General features: G+C 40.4%; 3 protein-coding genes across 7 annotated transcripts; 2 read left to right on the top strand and 1 right to left on the bottom strand.

The window, feature by feature from the left end:
* Positions 1-358: 358 nt before the first annotated feature.
* ccng1 (cyclin G1) lies at positions 359-5446 on the top strand. The gene is made up of 6 exons (XM_042493336.2): positions 359-563; positions 2252-2515; positions 2610-2863; positions 3235-3313; positions 3927-4037; positions 4251-5446. Exons 1-6 carry the CDS (start codon positions 561-563, stop codon positions 4440-4442), a joined length of 903 nt encoding a protein of 300 aa, XP_042349270.1. The 5' UTR covers positions 359-560; the 3' UTR covers positions 4443-5446.
* Positions 4608-7914, bottom strand: nudcd2 (NudC domain containing 2). The gene is made up of 4 exons (XM_042493337.2): positions 7504-7914; positions 6609-6657; positions 6367-6518; positions 4608-5851 (listed from the first exon to the last, which is right to left on the bottom strand). Exons 1-4 carry the CDS (start codon positions 7690-7692, stop codon positions 5768-5770), a joined length of 474 nt encoding a protein of 157 aa, XP_042349271.1. The 5' UTR covers positions 7693-7914; the 3' UTR covers positions 4608-5767.
* A 297-nt stretch (positions 7915-8211) lies between these two features.
* On the top strand, positions 8212-20432 carry gabra6a (gamma-aminobutyric acid type A receptor subunit alpha6a). Of its 5 annotated transcripts, XM_042492852.2 has the most exons (10): positions 8212-8363; positions 8439-8545; positions 9104-9171; positions 11551-11771; positions 11897-11979; positions 13048-13191; positions 14165-14317; positions 15200-15450; positions 17217-17461; positions 19464-20432. In XM_042492852.2, exons 1-10 carry the CDS (start codon positions 8305-8307, stop codon positions 19483-19485), a joined length of 1353 nt encoding a protein of 450 aa, XP_042348786.2. In that variant the 5' UTR covers positions 8212-8304; the 3' UTR covers positions 19486-20432. The 5 variants fall into 5 exon arrangements, with proteins under 5 accessions (XP_042348786.2, XP_042348789.1, XP_042348787.1 ...); XM_042492855.2 differs by lacking the exons at positions 8212-8363; positions 8439-8545; positions 9104-9171 and adding an exon at positions 10442-10465; XM_042492853.2 differs by lacking the exons at positions 8212-8363; positions 8439-8545; positions 9104-9171 and adding an exon at positions 10449-10538.
* The last annotated feature ends 4 nt before the right edge of the window (positions 20433-20436 follow it).

Below are 20436 nucleotides of genomic sequence, written 5' to 3'. Positions count from 1 at the left end.
CCCTTTACTGTAATGATGTAATGTCTTGGCCTCTATTTTATTGAATGTTAAAATGGAAAAGAAATTGAACTGCGTCAATTGTGCCACGTTGATGTTGAAAATAAAATTATTATATTTATAACATTTTTGTGATTTTTTAATTTAATAAAAGAATCATAAGAAACAGTAGGTAGCGATTCTCGGTCATGCCCCGCCTCCTCGCCTGTGATTGGCTTACGACCTTGTAAAGGGCGTGACTTAATTGTGAATGGCTGGATAACTATCCAATTGAAATTTAGAATCTGCAATGCCGTGCGACGATGACCAATGAAAGCTCACCATGTTTGGTCATGGGCTTGGTTTTATGCTTGCATTAATACCTCAACTGCCCTTTTCCCCGTCGCCTTACGCCAAGGGTAGGGGGTGTGCATAGGCAGAAATTAACCTATGCTTAAAACTTTCTTTAGTGAAAGTTCATACTTACACTTTTTGTGTTTTAAATCTCGTTTCACTCGCTTACCTAAAGCGTGTTGAGGCTTTTTTTCCATTGCTCTTTTTCCTTAGACTACGTAACTTCATCCATGGTAAGTTAACCAGTCTTCATTCTGTATCATGTTAACTGACTTTTTGTTAAAGTTCAAGTGAGGTTTAGTGATTAAAACCTTACAGTGCGTCGTTATGTGGCTGTACGTGGTTGAAAAGAGACTAAACTAACCCTATGAGCAGTGGAAGTTGGTGTTAGCGTTAGCGGTTGTAGCGTTAGCTAACGGTTACGTCGCTAACGTCAGATTAGTTTGTCATTTCCCCTTCACCGTCTCGAAGTATGACGTTCAACGTAATGTGGTGTTTTATGGTATTGCCCGTAGTTTTGCGGTGTAAATTGTGTTATTTCACTCCGGTCTGTTGTTGTTGTACGCCTCCGTGTTAGCTCTCCATCTGTGTGTATGGCAGGGACATGTCCCGACATGACGCCACTCACATGGCCTGCCCTGTAATATGAAGCCTAATCATATGCCCAGGCTATCAAATAAGTTCCTGAAACAGTTAATTTCATTTTTAAAGGCTTATATTAACCATAACATGGTAAAAGAAACAGAAAGAAACTTTGCTTGAAATGTCCTTGTTATTTAGATATGTTGTAAGTTCCCACCACCCTTTGTCAAGTCCAGTTGAGTCCAGTTCAATGACAGCTGTTGGGGGAAGGCTTGTTACTCGATAACTTGCACATTTGGCAACACTCCCATGTCTCAGTTACTCCTGAGCAATACATATCCCTAATCCAGGTCTGCTCTCAGTAGTAAACCTCATTCATTTTATATGCTGAACTGTGCTAAACCATTTCTTACTGCAGTATGTCTGTTTTCAAATGAACCAACCATCAGATTTAATTTATAATTGAAGTATATAGTCTTTCCAGCATTTGAGCTATGGTATAAATTAACATTGGAGGGTAAAGTTGCAATGAGTAATCCAATTAACAAACTTATTTGATAATGATTTAGTTTGAGTATTTTTCTTAGGAAAGAAATTCAAAATTGTGCTGATTTCAGCTTCTTAAATGTGAACGTCTATTGGTGCTCATACTCCTGCATGACAGTAGATTGAATATCTTTGGGTTGTGGACAAAACAAGACATTTGAGGATGTATTTTGGGCTTTGGGAAACCCTTCTTGACACTTGTCACCATTTTAGACCTAACAATTAACCAAATAAATGAGAAAGTATTCTGTTAATCTACTATGAAAATAATTTATATATGCAGGCCTATTGGAGAGTTGACATTTTGTGTAAAAGAAGGAGCTAAATTTGTATATCATATCGGGGCTTGGATATTTTCTGGGTTTGGTAATCTAACATTATGCAGCTGCCATTGTTTTCTGGTCTTAGTCCCAGATGCAAATTGGTAACTTATTTGAATGTTATAGCAGAGTGAAACAGTTCATATCTACCTGCTTGGTCATCATATCTACTTTTCCCAGAGCACACAACTGCCAAGCACAGTGTCTTCAACATTCACATGTGTGTATTAGACAGACTTCATTGTATTGATAAGGCCTAAAGGTGATTAATCAAACTTCAGATCAAATATATTCATACTCAGAAATAACACATTCAGATATAACTATACCTATGATTTCAATGCATCACACCTATTCGACTAATCAAACGCACAATCTTGCTATCCTTTGAGTGCTGGGAATTGGAGTCAAAAATAAAGTGTTTTTGTTAGTTGTGATCAGTATTATTCAGCTCTGTTTTTCTGTCTGCACAGATGATCGACACAGTGACCGGACCTGGAGCACAGCTCTTTGCAGCTCAGCTGAAGGCCCTGACAGATCTGGAGGGCCGATACCAACCAAAGCTTAGTGGATTGAGACTCATTGAGAGCTCGCAGGACAATGGCCTCAGGATGACCACCAGACTGAGGGAGCTGGAGGTGAAGGACCTGCTCTCTCTGACCAGGTTCTTTGGTTTCAGCTCAGAGACCTTTTCATTGGCCATTAGCTTGTTGGATCGTTTTCTTTCTGTAATGAAGGTTTGTAAAGACATTCATGCCTCAGAAGTGCATCTTGTTTGCTGTCTAGAAGTAATAAAAGTTGTTTTAAAATCCAGTTTCCTTTCCCTGACAGATTCAACCAAAGCACCTGTCCTGCGTGGGTCTTTGCTGCTTCTACATTGCTGTGAAGTCCGCAGAAGAGGAGAAGAACGTGCCTCTAGCAAACGAACTGATCCGCATCAGTCAGAATCGCTTTACAGTGTCTGACATGATGAGGATGGAGAAGATCATCATGGAGAAGCTCTACTGGAAGGTGAAGGCCCCCACAGCCCTCCGCTTTCTCCGCCTCTTTCACAGCCACATCCAGGAGCAGCTCGACGCTGAGAGGTAAGGACAGACGGTCACATCAACCTGCAGGGCTGAACAATGACTCAACAAGATTATATTTACTCTACTAAAATGTGTCTTCTCATATTTGGTTTTAAAGAGACCACAAGCCAAAAAATGTTTTTAAGGCCAACAGGCACAGGCTATGTGAAATCATGTAGATTCATGTGATGTGTAGGAAAACAAACATGAAAACTCTGGTCATAACATTACTAGTCATATTATGCTGCTGCACTTCAGCTAAAAAACAAACAAAAAAACTCATCACTAAATTGACATGGAAAGATTGATTGCTAATCTTGTGAGCTCTGCCGTACATCCATCTTATAAATAGATTGCTATCTTGATACTAAAAGCTTTTTCTTTTGCAGCAAGAAGATACTGAGCCTTGAGAGACTGGAGGCTCAGCTGAAAGCCTGTCACTGCTCATTTGTCTTCTCCAAAATAAAGGTAGGCCAAAATAACTAGTCTGCCAGCAGTTTGACGGTGGCCTATTTCCAGTAGGAATTATGTTGTATTTGATTATTTCGTCATGTCAACATGGCATCCAGCAGTTCTGCTTTGCTAACCATATGATTGAAAATTAAAAAGCTGTCATGTTTGTATTGGTAGTCCATGTATAAAAAAAAAAGTCCATCTGTGTTAAGCTTGTGTATTTTTTCAAATTTCATGTTCTGACAGTTTTCTTTCACAAACGTATTTTCTAGTGATGTCGTGAACTGTGGTATCAGGGGCTATCAACGCATTTTTTGACCAGTCAGGACCAGCTGTAGTGATCCTCCCATCCTTTGTTTTATGGCTTTTGTAAAATGAATTAATTAATAATAGGGTAATGTGTTGCAGAACCATTAGTTTGTTTTTATATTGACAAGTTTAGGCTTTACATTGTATTAAACTTAAAATAAGACTTAAGTATTGGATCGGGACTCGTTGACATTTACTCAACATTAAATGACTAGGATTGCGGGCAGAAAGTGTGATCAGGATATCCCTGCTATTTAATGTTTGCAGTTTTGTTTTGTTTTGTTTTTTTTCTCAACTAACAAACTCTGTTTCTCTGCAGCCGTCTTTGCTCGCCATGGCTCTCCTGTGTTATGAGGCCCAGGAACAACATGATCCTGAGTACACTGAAAAAATACAAGAGGCTCTGAAAAGTCTGCAGCAGCAGCTGAATGTAAGCACCGCCTGTTAACGGTTTTAAATATGTGTTCTCTAACCAGTAACTCGGAAGTGATGTTAACGCTTAAGGTAGTTTTGGTGTAGTTTTGTTTGGCTTGAGCTCAAAGATTGTTGAATGTAAGAATTAGTGGAAGTTAGTTACTGATACGATGTGGAAAAAACACGATTCGTGAGTTAATTTTTTCTGCCTGTTGTTTTCCCTGTACAGATCAGAGATGGGGACCTGATTTGTGTGCGGGAGTTGGTTGGAAAATGCCTGGCTGAATATGCCACCACCAGGTGCTTTAAGCCTAACGGCCAGAGGCTGCGCTGGACTATTTCGGGAAGAACTGCGCGTCAGCTGAAGCACAGCTACTACAAGATCACTCATCTTCCCACCATTCCTGAGTCAGCCTGTTAAACCCGGAGGTACGAGTGGGTGACCCTTACATGCAGCGAAAAATCACAAATGTCTAAATATCTTTCTTCTCTGATTGGATGAAACTTTTGGTTGACTTTTCTTGCAGTATGGTCACCCACGTACAGCTCCAGTTACTTTCCTTACAGATGTTCATCATAGATGATGAATTTCTTTAAGGAAAAGCTAAAAATGTTTTCCTCAACTTTTTTTTTTTTTTTTGGCCATCACACTACGATCAAGCACACTGTATTTTATTTACCCCATTAACAAGGAGTAATGCTTCGTCAGAAAGGTTTATCCACTGCCATCCTGCTAAGTTTTACTTTCCTGGTTGAGTTGCTTGCACAAGTGTACAGTATGTTCTTGTTAAAATCCGTACCACGGTGTTTGGTATTTCCTGGAACGGGTTGCTGGTTTTAAGCTACTAAGTATAGAACCACCTAGGTCCTCAGTCCACCATGTGGAAGAGGAGGGAGAAGGATTTTGTGAACAGCAGAAATGAAACCAAGAAATCGGGCCCGAAATCCTTAACTCCCACCCTAGGTTGCTAAACTGTCCTGAATGCACACTCCTACCCAAGGTGATGATTTTTTTGTTTTGTTTTGATGCGGCGAGGGAGCTCTGGTTTTCTCCAGTGATGTGAGGCTACTGACGACCGTGTCCTGTATGGCTGACCATACTGTTCTAGCTGAAATGTCAGAGGTCACAGATGAGTTGTTTTCACCATTTCTTAGTTTGTGTACACAGAGTGAGGTACCACAAGTATTGATTGGTTTCAGTTGTCAATTATGCAGAGAACACTAAAAAAAAAAAAAAAAGGTTGTTGCAGTGGAAATGTGGATTGGAATTTGTATTGCATTTTCTTTTCTAGTTTCCCTGTCTAGTAGAATTTTCTTTCAGTGACAAAAATAAAATGTGTTCTCAAATTCAAAATGGCTAACTGAATACACCATCTCGTTAACCTATGTACTTGTACCTTTCAATAAAACTTTATTGAAAAGCTATTGCATGTGCATTCCTCTTAATATAAAAGACAACAAAACATACAGGTTTCTTACAACCAAATAGAACAGTTTCTTTCAAACATTGTGCCCATACATTGGGCCTTAAAACTTGCCAAATCAGGCCAAAACAAGCCAGATGAAAGGGGCTGCTGAGAACAGTAAAGTCTTGCAGGTCGCCCAGTATTTGAGTTCTGAAGGCAAAACCTTTTCTCTTCGGAGCTGTGATTAACCCACTGCTCCTCCATGGATGTCCTCGGTAGTGTTCATTGGGCAGAGGTGACACCACCAGCATGTGACAGGTTTTTAGCATTATGACATTGGTCACTTCTGTAAACTTGAAAAGTCCGGACCACCGCCAGCAAAATTCCCAGATATCTCTGCACCGCTGAAGTCAAATCCAGGATTCTAGCAAAGAAGAGCGCAATTAATTCATAAGCAGGAACCCTGTTGGCATCTATCAGGGTAACATGCATTTTCATGCATTTTACAAATTCAAACTAAATTTATTTTCTGTGATGCTCTTTGCATAAAAGTGAAATGATAATATAGCTTTCCTCATTTCAGAACATTTCCATACCACAACAGTAAAAGTGTTTTTGTATAAAATAATGTTTTAATTTGGCAGTGCCACTTTCTGAGGCACACTTCAGAGGTTAATTAATTATTAAACAATTCACTAATGTTACATAAAGCACTTAACAGACATAAATAAGATTGGGTTAACAGAGCTATAAAAGTCAATTTACCATTCCAACTTACAAGCCTTTTATAAGAAGGCTTATATCGAAAGAGGTATGTACCTGGCTAACAGATGTGGCCGTGTATAGAGGGTGACAGGTGTGCACTGTGATCTGATAACTTGTAATAATATCTTGGCAACACACACCGTGACCCTTCAGGTGGCACTTAATTAAACTAACCTCCCGCTGGAATCTCTCCAGTGTGAGCTTCCTCTGCATCTGGTCCTGGACCCAGGCGTTCGCACAGTAGTCCCCCTCCAGAAGGGAGGACCAGCAGTTCCCTGCCTCTCTGTTAGTCTTCATCAGAATGATCCGGATGAGACATTTGTCCTCTAAGCAGAAGAACAGGAGTGAGATAAGGATAGCTTCTGTACATTACAGCATGAGTCACTGATTATGTTACTTAGACATGTGAAACCTACCCAGTGTCCATGTGGCCTCATCAGACATAGTTGTGTCAAACAGCTTTCCCTGACACAATATAAAAAGCAAAGTTAATAAGGTGACATGTTCAATTAGTTGTCAAAGTTGTCAAATGTGAACAGTACTCTGCTGTGTAGTTTCAACAACAACTCCAAAACAAAGGTCAGGTTATTGTAACTGATAATAATATTAATGACAACAACAATAATAATAACAACTGTGCAGTACGATATACTGAAAAATCGTATACCTATATAACCCTGTGTGTTGTTTAACTACTATTCCATAACGTAAGCAGTTATCACCTGAAAGTTAAACCATGTAGATAGAAAAGTAACAACAGCAGAGCTCTCCAGGTGGATTTCTATCTCTGGTGAGCTGGGTGCTTGTCATTTTGTTTTATCTCCATGGTAACTGTTACATATGCAAGAGGGTCAAAGTTCATGGAGCAGTTATGAAGAAGTATTATGTCCCTATGAAGTGCCCAAGGGATGAAGCTTTTGTGTGGGCCAACCCAGAAGCTAATGTCGCCCTTGTCCCCTTGTCAAAAAGCCTGTGGGATTATTGACAAGGGAGCCAGTACTGGGGTTCTCCATTGTGTGCATCCTGCATGCAACAGCACGTACATTGTAAAGGCAGCTTGGCGTTTTCACGTCGGCCACCGTAGTTGTGTTACAGACTTGGCACACGGGATAATTTCACTTCTGCAGCCCCACAGCTAGATGACACTAAATCCTGCACACCGGACCTTTAAGATCTTTTGTGCCGGGAACAGCGGATAGACTTCCTGCCTCATTTTGCCCACCAATAAATTCAGAAAACACAAAGACAATGTACGTAGTTTGGATCTCACGTCTTCTCCAGAAACCCCTCTGATGTTGATTTGTGGTTTACCTTGAACACTTCCTTCCCTTTGACATGCAGCTCGATGTCTCGGGATCCCAACCGACACTTCACTTCTTTAGCAGACGTCCCATGAGGCACATTGACTTCGATGAAAACCTCCTCCATGGTCTGGTACCAGCAGCCCCAGGGTGTCTTGCAGGGGACCACCCCGCTCCTCTCCTCGAAGTGCACCGACATGCTGCGGCTCCTCACCGGCTGACAGCTCGGCTAACGTCCGCTGACTGACTCCCACTGTGCGCGGTTTGCTACGCTGTTAATATTTACTTATTTTTACAGGAATGTTGTTGTCAACCTCCAGAGTTGAATTAGTTTCAGTATTCAGGAGTTGCGCTATCTCTCGTCATGTTGTTTTGCTCCTCACGCTCTCGAAACTTCTTCGCTTCTCAGTGTGGAGTTCACTTCCGGTCATGAACAACATTATAGCGCCCTCTGCTGTCTGATAAAATGAACTGTAACGCAAAAATAATTTCTTATATATATGGCAGTTTTCTCATGCCTTCTCGTCATGCATGTGGTGTAAATCATTAAGTTGAATTTAATTTAGTTTTTAGTTTTTATTTAAATTCTTGGCTTTAAAGGAAAACCAGCACAACTCACTGTTTGTCTAAAAATGGAGTGGATTTACTAATCTGTTAATTAGATTACTGCTCTTGACTTAGTACCTCCGGTGTCGTTAAGCATACCAACTAGTCACTTCACCAGTAAGGACTCTTGCTATCTTTGTACTCCCCTCATGGCATTTTAACAAGTATGAGTTACTAAGAGAGTTGACTGTAAATTTGGTGATAAATGCTGCCCAGGATGGCTGTCCTGACATTAACTTTAGTTACTTTTACCTGCTGGATAAGGTAAGTCTTTCCTCTCTGCTTGACTTGGGTGAGAATGCCATTAACCTGAGAGTTTAAACTTTTATTTCTCTGCAGTCTTGGTAGTGTAAGTGGAAATAAGGAGATTTTCTCGGACAACATCACTCGCATTTTGGACCGACTTTTGGATGGTTATGACAACAGACTGCGACCTGGATCTGGAGGTAATTCAGACTACTAATCATAAATAGAGATGCACAATATTGTTTTTTGGTTTGTTTGTTTTTTTGAAGATGTTGGATGTGCTGATATTAAAAAAACCTGTTTGACTGATAACTGACAAAGACCAATATATACACTTTCATTTCCACTTAATTTTAATTAAGATAATTAAATCTCTAATGTGGTGGCATTAACATTATAGTATGTATGCTCCTAAAACGATGTCCCACAAGCAGATGGAGACATGAAAAACAATACTTTTCAGTGTATGTGATATTCATTCATTGTACAAAATAAGAAAAATATTCTAAATTAGGCTAATGTTTTGTACATATTCACTTTGTCAATAAAAAAAATAAAATATTAGTTTGTGATATTGACAGAAATCAGCACGTTGGCCAATTTTAACATTTCATTTATAAACCAATATCTGCCAATACCTATGAGGTGCAGATATTATCGTGCATCCCTAATCATAAAGCCGATTTTCTAAAGGTAATTAGTACATTGTGCAAGGATATCTTTGTGCATCTTGTGTTATAGTTGAATTATTGTTGCAGGTGGTGTTACAGAGGTGAAAACAGACATCTTTGTCACTAGCTTTGGACCTGTGTCAGATGTCGAGATGGTAAGATACTACTGTTGTAAGAAGATGTAAATGTGCTGACTGTGGGAGATAACAGCGCTTCAGTGACCACTGAATGCCTGCCTTATGGGCAATCTGCCATGAGACCATCTAATGAGCTTTAATCTGTTTGACCAGCCCTATAACTCCATTATTGATGGCCTCTAAATCAATATGACAACATGTCAGACAGAGGGAATGGCTGAATGGATTGATTAATGATTATCTGGGATGAGTGGCATCCATCCTTGCCTTGTCATCTCTCCTCACCTTCCACTGCAAGTTGAAATGGCTCTTCAGTAGCTTATTATGCATACTGATGAATGACAAGGGCTGCATGTTTGGAGTAAGTTTAAAGGTCCAGGATTTAGGGACGTCTGTTGGCAGAAATTCTAAATAATATTCGCAATTATTTTTTTCAAGTTAGTAATTACCTGAAAATAAGAATCATTGTGTTTACATGACCTTAAAAGCCGTTCATGTATACATACAGATTGTGTCCTCTTCTGTGGCATTTTCCACGTTGTTTACACTAGTCCAGAACAGACAAATCAGACCCTGACTCTATAGATAAGGTTATTCACATTTTCACATCCGCCTACGTAGTGCTTCTATACCAGTGGTCTTCAATAATTTCAGGCCAAGGACCTTAGCTTATAAAGAGAGATTTTGCTTTCATACCTGGAATAATAACACAGTTATTTTGACAATATGTGTCAACGGTCAGCGGACTAGTTTTGCCTTGCGATTATGGATAGGTGCTGCACAGTGATTCAGCATTAACTAGCTGACATGATTGTTCAAGGATTCATATCATGGGTAAAAGCTAACCTATCATCACTGTGGTGTACTGTAAATTAAATGTGGTTTTTTTATGAATATGCCAGTTCATCATTACTAATATTATGTTGGATTCATGTCACAGTAATGCGTATCTTTATATATTTGTTTTGAATTTTGGAAAAAAAAAAATTACAAAACAAAAACTTAAATTATCAAACAATACTTTGTCAATCCCCTGCAGTAATTCTGAGGACTCCCTAGGAGTCGTGGACCCCCTGTTGAATGTCATGTATTGTGGAGCAGGTGGAGCCAAAAGCAGGAGACAGCAGGAACTCAAAACAATCAAAACAAGGATCCAAAAAAGACTGAACTAAAAACCAGGACTTAAAACTAAACTGACCAGGGGATAGAGTGCAGGTGGAGAAAAGGTGCAGAGAGGCTCAGGTGTGGGCAATAAGAAGATGAAGCAGAAAACAGGCAGGGAACTGATAGGCTGGGAATCACTGAGGAGCAGGTAGGGACTAACTGATGTAGGACAGGTGTGTAGATAGGTAAATGAGACAGAGGCAGTGCAGGAACACAGGAGGGTAAGAACACAGCAAACTGAAATCCAGAAACCAAGAAAACACAAACGTTTCAATAATAATCTGACAAATGAAAACAAAGACAAACTAAAGCTGCATTTGCACTGCCTGTTCAAGGTGGGAATATTTGTACTGTTATGCCACCTTGCCAATCTGGATATAATGTCAAATTGCAGAAAGCGGGGACAGAGTTGTCTTACCCCTTAGCCGGTAACAGACGCAGTAAGAGCACCGTAATGAGGTTTATGTAAAACGTAAAGCCGTACATGACCATAGGTGGCACTGGGTGTGACGTTTTGATGACCTGTTAATGTGTGCAACCCACTGTAGGAGATATAAAAAGTAATGTTTAAAAGTAATGTGGCTAACTCGGAGAAGAAGAACAGCAGCCGTAAATGTCCATAAAAGGTGAAAACAATGACATTAAGGCGCTTCCTGTGAACCCTGTGAACAAAGGATGAGATCCGCTGCTGTATAACAGAGAAGGTAAATTAATGTGAAATACATGTTATGCTTTTTAGAAATAGCTGCTTATGCATATATTATATGTCACACTGGAGGCCGACACTCATGTCATAAAAGTCACACCCGTAATAGCTCTTTTAATTGCGGGGTGCCACAATGCAGTGTATAATCACACACTGGAGCAGTATAATGCCGTCATCGTTTGGTTCTGTTTTAAAAATGCAGGGGCAATATGAAGAGGGGACTTCGTTGCGACCCTAAAGCGCAAGCTCTGTATAAGAGCGGCTTAATAAAGGCAACTGAAATTAGGCTTATATACCAGACCAGTCTTACCAAAAATCAGAAAAAATCAGGACACAGACTTTAAAATTGAAAACCAGGGTTCTACACGCTTGGTACAGAAATTTTAGTTCTGCATCCTTACCACTAGATGCCACTAAATCCTACACACAAGCCCTTTAAGGCTAAAATTTAAATTTTTTGCAGTATGGTTTGTGGAACACAAAGTTTTACACTCTAACTCTACTAACGTGTTGTGTTCACGCATCAGGAGTACACCATGGACATGTTCTTCCGTCAGATGTGGGTTGACGAGCGGCTAAAATTTGAGGGCCCCACTGAAATCCTGCGGCTGAACAACCGTATGGTGGACAAGATCTGGACGCCAGACACTTTCTTCCGAAACTCCAAGAAATCCATTTCTCATAACATGACCACGCCTAACAAACTCTTCCGCATCATGCAGAACGGGACTGTCCTCTACACCATGAGGTGATCTGACACTGCACACATGCTGATGGGATCATTTCAGGGCACTACGTTTATGGGAAAACATAACGCGTGTGTGTGTGTGTATGTGTGTGTGTGCACGCATGTGTGTGTTCTCTTGCTGTTAGACTAACAATCAGTGCGGAGTGTCCAATGAGGTTGATGGACTTCCCGATGGACGGCCACGCCTGTCCTCTCAGGTTTGGGAGCTGTAAGTATAAACCGTTTCACTGGAACTGCATTGCTAGGCAACAGCTGGGGTCAGCTGATGTCATTAACATACACTCACATTACAACAAGGAAATACAAAAGGGCCTATTTAGATTGTTTGTGTTATCATGTTTGAAACAGATGTGCTCATAATGATCATAGACTGTTTATATAATAGCCAGCGTGACGTCACCCATTGGTTTGTGGACTGGCTCTTTAAAGCCTCGAGTTCCGCGTTTTTGCCATCGCCATCTTGGTTTTTTGGAGCCAGAAGTGACCTTTTTTGGATGAGAAGTTGGCCCCGTGGAGGGTGGATCTGACTGAGAAGCCTGACGCTATGGGCAGATAGCCTACACTCAAAGAGGCCCAATTATGCGTAACTTTGAGCCTTAATAAAATGTAAAAGGGTGAGTTATATAAAAATAACCACCAGTAAAGTTGTCATGAATGGAGGAATTAGCTATAGAGACCAAAAGTGGGTTTGTTTTTGTTTTTTGTACGAAGCTGTAAACATGTTTTTGTCTCAGTCCTTTGAGGAATATTGAGATGTTACGACGGCAACACTGAACACACATTCAGCCAGTCTCAGTGAAGCAACCTCGCATTTTTGTTCAATCACGGCAATTTTACCACAAATCCGACTTTTGAAAAGGAGGTTCTTCCGCTCTTTGTTGAGCAGCTGATTGCCACCAATCAGCTGTTGCTTTGGGGATTATTAGATACTTTCAAAAAATTAGGGAAATTGTCTAGGAAAGTGTATTTATAATTCAGTTTACATAAATGTACACATATATTGTCATATATATGTGTGTGTGTGTGTTCCAGGTAATTTTCTTCTGTTTCTTCTAATTTCCTGCTAATTTTTGGGCCTTCTCTTGTTAAGTTTGGTTATTGCCCTCTTCCAACATTTTTGAAATAAATCAAGCCAATTTGCTCAGGTTTCAAAGAGTTGAAGGAACTGCAGTTTTGCACTGTTGGCTTCATTTTTCAGCTCAGAGGTTGCTTATTGGTCCAGATTCATAAATGTGTCTAACCTTTCCGTTTTTCCTAATTGCATTTGCATGTTTAGATGCCTACACAAGCAGTGAAATCCTTTTCAGTTGGAGGAAAGGGCCAATAGCTTCTGTTGATTGTCCACCGGAGTCCATGAGTCTTCTGCAGTATGACCTGGTGGGACAGACTTTGTCCAGTGAGATATTCAAAGCAAACACAGGTAACTGTCATTGGTCTTCTGTCACAGTTGCACCTACACTTAAAAGTTTAACTTAAAGAAATTCTCATGAGCTGCCTAATCAGAGAGGAGAGAGGTCAGATGCGTCTCTTCAGACTCTGCACTAGTGTCCATTACTCCCTCATAGTAGAGCCGCTATAAAAGCAAAGACTTCCTTGAGTAGCCATCTAGTGTAAGATGCTTAAGTGGTCAGGCCTAATATCGTACTGTGTGCCTTTAAAAAGAACTATGGGGTTTAAAGCTAAGTGAATGCATTGAGAGAGGGGAGGAAGGATGGTTTAGTATGTGTGTGTGTGTGTGTGTGTGTGCGTGCAGTGCACGTGTGCGTGTGTGATTGCATTTTGTCTTTTCACCAGAAGAAGGAGAAGTGCTCCCCTGCTGTGAACCCAGCAGATTCCTGGAATAGAGAGGAAAAGGATGAGGCAGGCTCCAAAATATAGAGATGATACCCATTTAGAGAACAGAGAGAGAGAAAGAGAGAGAGGAAACCTTTGTTTGTGTGTGTGTGTGTGTGTGTGTGTGTGTGTGTGTGTGTGTGTGTGTGTGTGTGTGCGTGTGCGTGTGTGCAGCGTGTTTTTGGTCTGTGAACGTCTTCATGCATGTGTTTAGACAGAGCAGGGCAGTGTTACGCATAGTGACACTGCATGCTCTCCTCCTGCCCCCTCCTCTCTCACTCCTTTCTCTTGACTTTATCCCATTTCCAAATGTCTACTGTGCTCCCTCCTCCTTCCCGCCTCCTTTTCGTCCTTCCTGTCTTCCCTCCTCTTGTCTAACACATGCTGTCTTACTGTTAGCGTGCTATTTCAGCTCTAACAGCAGCAATATATCTTTATTTTTGTCTATATGTTTGTCTCAGCATCTCTTCTGTCTCAAGGTCAGGCAAGGGCATCCATTCTGTGCTACCCGGCTCTGTCCCTCGGGGTTGCTCTCTTCACACGCGCTGTTTATCTTGCAGGTCACTACTCTGTGCAGGTGGTCCATTTCCACCTCCAGAGGAAGCTTGGCTACTACCTCATACAGACTTACATCCCTCTCATAATGGTTGTGGTGCTGTCACAAGTCTCTTTTTGGATCAACAAAGAGTCTGTCCCTGCACGCACAGTTGCAGGTACGTCCCCTTTCCCATCAGTAAATGTGTATTAATCATATTTGATATTTGATTCTCCACAGTGGTGGAATGTAACTAAGTACATTTACTCAGGTACTGTACATAAGTATGAATATGAATATATGCTTGTATTTTACTTGAGTATTTGCTTCAGTTCAGATGTAAATATTGCACTTTTTACTTAACCACATTGATCTCACAGATTAAGTTACTTTACAAATGAAGATTTTTCCATAAAAATCACAAGAGGAGTTTGTAAAATATGATGTTTTTTGGTAAATCAAATTACTTAAGCTTTTATTCAAGTACAGCTGCAACAATTAGTTAATTAATCAGTTGTTTCACAATTAGTTGACAAATATTTTTGATTAACATTAAAGGCTTTCTCTATTTTTTAAGTCAATTTTAATTATTTATTTTCTTTTCTAAATTACTGTGAGTTTGGGACTGTTTTTATTTTTATTTTTTTTTATATTTATTTCTTGAAGTTTTGGGTGTTTTTCTATGTTTATGATTTTTACTTTTTTGTTTATTTTTTTCTTATTTTTTAAATAATTTTGACTTTTTTATATTTCCCTTCTTTTTCTTTTTTATATAATTTTGAGGGGTTTTTTTTAGATATTTTTTCCCCTTTGTTCTAATATTTTGAGTTTTTTGGGTGTGTTTTTAAAGACAGTTTTTCTGCATTAGGTACTTTTACTTTTAATACTTTAAGTATATTTTTCTGATCATACTTACTTTTACTTAAGTTCATTTTCAATGCATGTCTTTTACTTGTAACAGAGTATTTTCACAGCGTGTTATTGGTACTTTTGCTAAGGTAAAGGATCTAGATGATTCCACCACTGATTGTGTGTTTCATAAATACGTGTCTTCTTCCAGGCATCACCACAGTGCTGACCATGACCACCTTGAGCATCAGCGCCCGTGAGTCACTTCCCAAAGTAGCCTACGCCACCGCCATGGATTGGTTCATTGCTGTGTGTTTTGCCTTTGTGGCGTCGGCGCTTGTCGAGTTTGCAGCTGTAAACTACTTTGCCACCCTCCAGGCCAACCGCCTAAAGAAGCAGAAAGCTAGACAAGATAAGCTTGAGGTGTTGGCTACTGGCAGTGATGATGAGAACACAGCTTCGGTGAGACACTGACTTTATGCTACTTGAATCGTTAAAACATGATGATCACTTAATTGAGTGTCCTAGCAGCTTTCTGTGCAATTTGATCAGTGTTTGTAGAACCAGATTAAGTGAATGAGTTTTATTGGTTAAATTTGCACATAGAAAAGAATTTCAAATGTAATGTTCAAAAACCCACTAACACCCTCTTACATCTGGCTTTTGTATGTAATGGGAAAGGTTACAATTGGTGTTCACTCCGCAGTGGTCACGGTATTTATCAGTTCCAGTTCCAGTCGGCAGTGATGGAAACACAGCACAATGGTTAACACGCTGATGCTAGCCCCTTTATCGGCGAGATCCAATCACCTGCTAACACAAAATATAATAATAATAATATACAAGCAGTTCTCAAACATTGTTCAAATATAATCTGTGCTGAGTTTGAGAGACAGACTGAATGAGTAAGAGATGAAAAAAAGAAGTAACCCCTGTAACATTTTCACTGGCCTCCATGTTGCTTTTTAATGTTAACTAACCTGTTTTCTGGCTTGTCCGTGATGTAGATGAAGACACACCAGTGAAAAAAAAAACAAAAAAAACAAAAAAAAAAAACGCAGAAAGGCACATTCTTCTGCTGCAGAGCCTTGTACACAGATCTAGTCTTCTGGCAATGGGAAAGAAGACTACATATATTTCTCAGGTTTAAATAACCTGCACACATGCTAATTTTCATGGAAAAGAGTTAAAAGCTAACTGGCTGCTAGCTGTAACAACGTATTTATTATACAGACACAAGAGTGGAATCAAAGCTATCATCTAACACTCAGCACAAGCGTGACTTAGTGTATTTCTCAAAATGCTAAACTATCTTCAAATTTGGAAAAAAAAAAGCTATAACAGAAATTTATCTCTGATCGGTACAACCTATTTCCATAAGGACCTGATTGTTTGCAGTGAAAGAAAGGTTGGAAAAAACAGCAGTCCAGGTGGATCAATTACAGGCAGACTTTCTATAAGCACTGATTATAGGATTGGTTGGTTTTGTTCCTAAACTTGATATGAAAGCAACCTGCTCAGCAACATTCACTTGAAGGCGGCATGTGATTCATATCTCATTGCATCTGAAATACATTTACATTGCTAATAATGGTGAGTAGAGTTACAGAGTCTCCTCACTGTTGCAGAGTTTGATGCAGTGATGTTGATAATGAACAGGAAGTCAGCAGCTCCAGACTCAGATGTAGAGAGAAAGAAATCATGCCACAGATAGGAGGTCTTATTCTATGCATTTCCAAGTAGTCACCCTGCCTCTTCTGTTCGCCTCATTCAGGGCACACCACACATTAAATAGTAATAAGTGCTGTTGTAGTGCTCTCATCTGGAGTTATATGCTTTATGCTAATACAGTAAGCCACCACAGCGTCCTCCTGGGATCTGTCTCACGTGTAGGGCTCATGGTTAGATGCTTTAAAAATAGCCTCAGTGTGAGAACAGAGAACTCCTCGCTGCATAATCTCCTAACCATCCTATGGGCATCCAGCAAACTACCTGCTGCGTTCTATAGGGATGCTGGCATGCCAGCGAACAAAAGCTCCTGTGGGAACCAGCATAGGTTCCAGCCTTATATACAAGACTCCAGCATGTTCAAATCACCATGCATGTACATGCTAGCTAATAAATTCCCAGTTTGTTTGTTTTTTAGACCCCTTTCTTCTACTCCCGCACTAACTCCATCTCATCTCTCTCTGCTTCTCCACCACATCACCCCCGCCCCCTCTAACTAGTCGGACTGCAGCCCTCAGGAAGGCCTGAAGAGGAGAAACCACTCAGTGTGTCGCAGTGAGCCAGGAGATGCTCCACCACTGCCGATTTTCCTCCAGCAGGGCTCAGCTTTTCCTCAGATCCCGCAGCTGGCCGGCACCAGCCCCATCGACAAGTACGCCCGCATCCTCTTCCCTCTGGCCTTTGCCCTCTTCAACCTCATCTACTGGTACATCTACCTGGCCAAGGACTCCATGGAGAAGGCCAGGTACACCAGCCACATTATCTTGATACATTTACATCTCGGTGCTGTGATGATGATATTTTTGTTACTATCAATGACTCAAAATCCAACAGTGAGTTGATTGTGCTAATCAGTATTATCTGTGTAACACCTGAAGTGGCACAACCCTTTGAAAACTGCGCAAATTAGCTTGATTTCTGCCAGGCCCAGACACCAAACCGACGTCAAAGAACTAGTGGAGACATAAGCTGACCGTCACTTCATGTCGCCTGTGTCTCTGCCAAAAAGTTGCACCTGAACACATGGCAAACACTACAACTTGCGTAAAATTGGATTGATCTGACTTAAAATAATCTTGGAAACCAATTGCCTTGAAAAATCTATGCAAATATAGCTATTAATCATAATATATCATTACTTTACATGTAATTATTAAATTTACTTAAAATTTAGTTTTGTTTACTTAATTTTGTGAAATTGTTGCTTCTTAAAAATGACAACTGAAATGTTGTCATTTTTAAGTGTGTTAAATGTTAAATGTTTTAGCAACTTCAGTAAACCAAGTGTCAAAGTCTGGAGATCTGAGTTATGTTTTGCTAAAATGTTTAAGAAAATATGACTGACTAATTTGCAAGCAGCAGAATACAGATGTACGTCACAGTGAACTTGTTTTAATGAAGTTTCTAAAACTAAGAAAGATTGATTTAACTAAACTTGTCATTTTTAAATTACATCAAGTTCACAAAATTAAGTAAACAAAACTACATTTTAAGTAGATATAACAATTAGATATAAAGTAAACAAATTAAAATTAATAGTCATATTTACGTACATTTCTCAAGGCAATCTGTTTCCTAGATTTGTTTAAAGTAAAATCAACTTGTCAGATTTTACAGTGTAATATGCATTACATCTCACCAGTAGGCTTCCCTTTAGTAGTTTAACCGTTAACCTTTTGAGTCTTGCATGACACAGCGGCAGATCCAAAAAGCCTCTCATGCAAAATAGTAAAAATAGCAGAGACATACTTGGAAGGTATCCAGCATTCTTGTAGAAACAAGGTAAAAACGGGGGGAAAAAATCAGACAATGGACGAAGGATATTTATACATACTTACTTTGTATCCTAAAAGAGCTACAAACCTGTCTCGCTCTGCTCTAATTATGGTAGCTTCAGTGGAACAATAACTACCCACAGTTTTTGTCAAAGACTTTTATCTAGGCAGTAAAGACATCAATAATTTCTAATGCTGAAACAGCCCCGGGAGTTGCGGGGGGGTGGGGGTGGGGGGGAAGAATGATGTTAGGTGGCGTTTGTTGCTGCATTGACGCCAGCACTGTGGCTTTTATCATCATCATCATGGATTTACAATACAAAAAAAGGGGGCTGGGTGCTCAGTTAATTTGAGGAGTAAAATATGCATCAAGCTCTCTCGTCTTTTTATATAAGGTTTACCTGAGGGCTTGCAAAACCCCAGCCGTTTTAATGACAACACTGTTTCTCCGTGGGGAGCGGGTCTCACAGGCAAAAAGAAACCAGAGCTTACTTTGTACATTAAGCACATGAAAAAAAGACTATTCACTTTCCCGCTTATAAGTGAGCCACTTATAGAACACAAAGCTCCATGTCCAAGAAAGAAAGAGAGATACAGTGCAAAAAAGACAGCGAGAGAGAGAGAGAGAGAGACGGGGGAGAGAGAGATGTGTTATGCAACACTGGGGAGTGCAAATCTGCTCATCATGCTTCTCATGTTCCTGTCAGAGAATTTTTATGGTTGTTTTGTTTAGAACGTTCTGCAGAATAATGAGAGAGACAAGATGGAGAGCAGGAGAACAGCTGCATCACATCTATTCCCTTTACATATTTTCACCACATCCCTCGCCTGGTACTTTTGAAGATGGCACTGAGAGGACAGGGAGCACAGTAACAGTTTGGGCTGTGCACTGCAGATCTCTGAATGTGGGAAGGGAGATGTTTCTGTATGCTCCTCTCACATTTTGTGCTCGGCTGTATTCTGGTCTTGCAGGGACGTGGTTCTTGAAAACTAAGAGGACCTGAAAAAGGGCACGTGCAGCCGGAGAGACCTTCAGCATCCAGCCAGCCTCACCTCACCCTCCTCTGTGTGTGTGTGTGTGTGTGTGTGTATGAGAGAGAGAGAGAGAGATAGAACGAGCTATCAGCAGTCACTCTGCTCTCATCTGACAGAGGAAATGAATCAGAAACTCATTTATTCTCCTGCCGCACATCTATTCATTTCACAGGCTGTGACCACTGCCCACTTGTGTTCTGATCAGCAGCTGCCCTTCACGGGGGCCTCAATCACTTTAAAGCCAGCCATGTACACACAACAACTTCTCGGGTACCCCCAGAACTAGACAAACGCCACACACATACATGACACCTCAAACACACACACAAACCAAGAAACACATCAAAAAGAAGTGGATGATATAATCTATGATGGCTGTAACTGGTGGTGATGCAACAGTGAACCAATGCTTTCAGAAGCCTGCCCTCTACAGAAGCACAGCTCCCACTACAACAAGATCAAAGGCAATTTAGAGGAGGCTCGCATCCCTCCCCGCGGCTTCTAAAATGTACTCAAACCTGAGAAAATGAATTGTGGGATTGTGTTTTCCATCCCACCTTTCTGCTCTGGCGCTCTGGTGCTCCCGCTGCATTTTCAGATCTTACTGCAGGTCCTCTGAAAACATTGCAGGGAAGAGTGGGATATAATACCCATGGGTGTTGATGACATTAATTTTCTATTTTTGTACGGATGCTGCATGGATGATGGGCACAGATGTTTGCATGTAAAGTGAGGGAGTCTTTTTGGCTGCTCGATGACACAAAAATTGAGGGAACAAACTTGATAACTTCATATTTTGACCACTTTAACCCTTCGATGATCTCCATTGTTTGACCTTGTCAGGATGTAGACAAACTAATCTGCCGTGTAATAAACAAATGAGAATAAAAACAAGCCTGAAATCAACACC

The sequence above is a fragment of the Plectropomus leopardus genome, chromosome 8, assembly GCF_026936395.1.
Source record: "Plectropomus leopardus strain MGB_pleo_1.0 chromosome 8, ASM2693639v1, whole genome shotgun sequence".
In the NCBI taxonomy this organism is placed as follows: Eukaryota; Metazoa; Chordata; class Actinopteri; order Perciformes; family Serranidae; genus Plectropomus; species Plectropomus leopardus.
The sequence above is the reverse complement of the archived record's forward strand: the minus strand, read 5'-3'. Positions and strand labels throughout refer to the sequence as shown.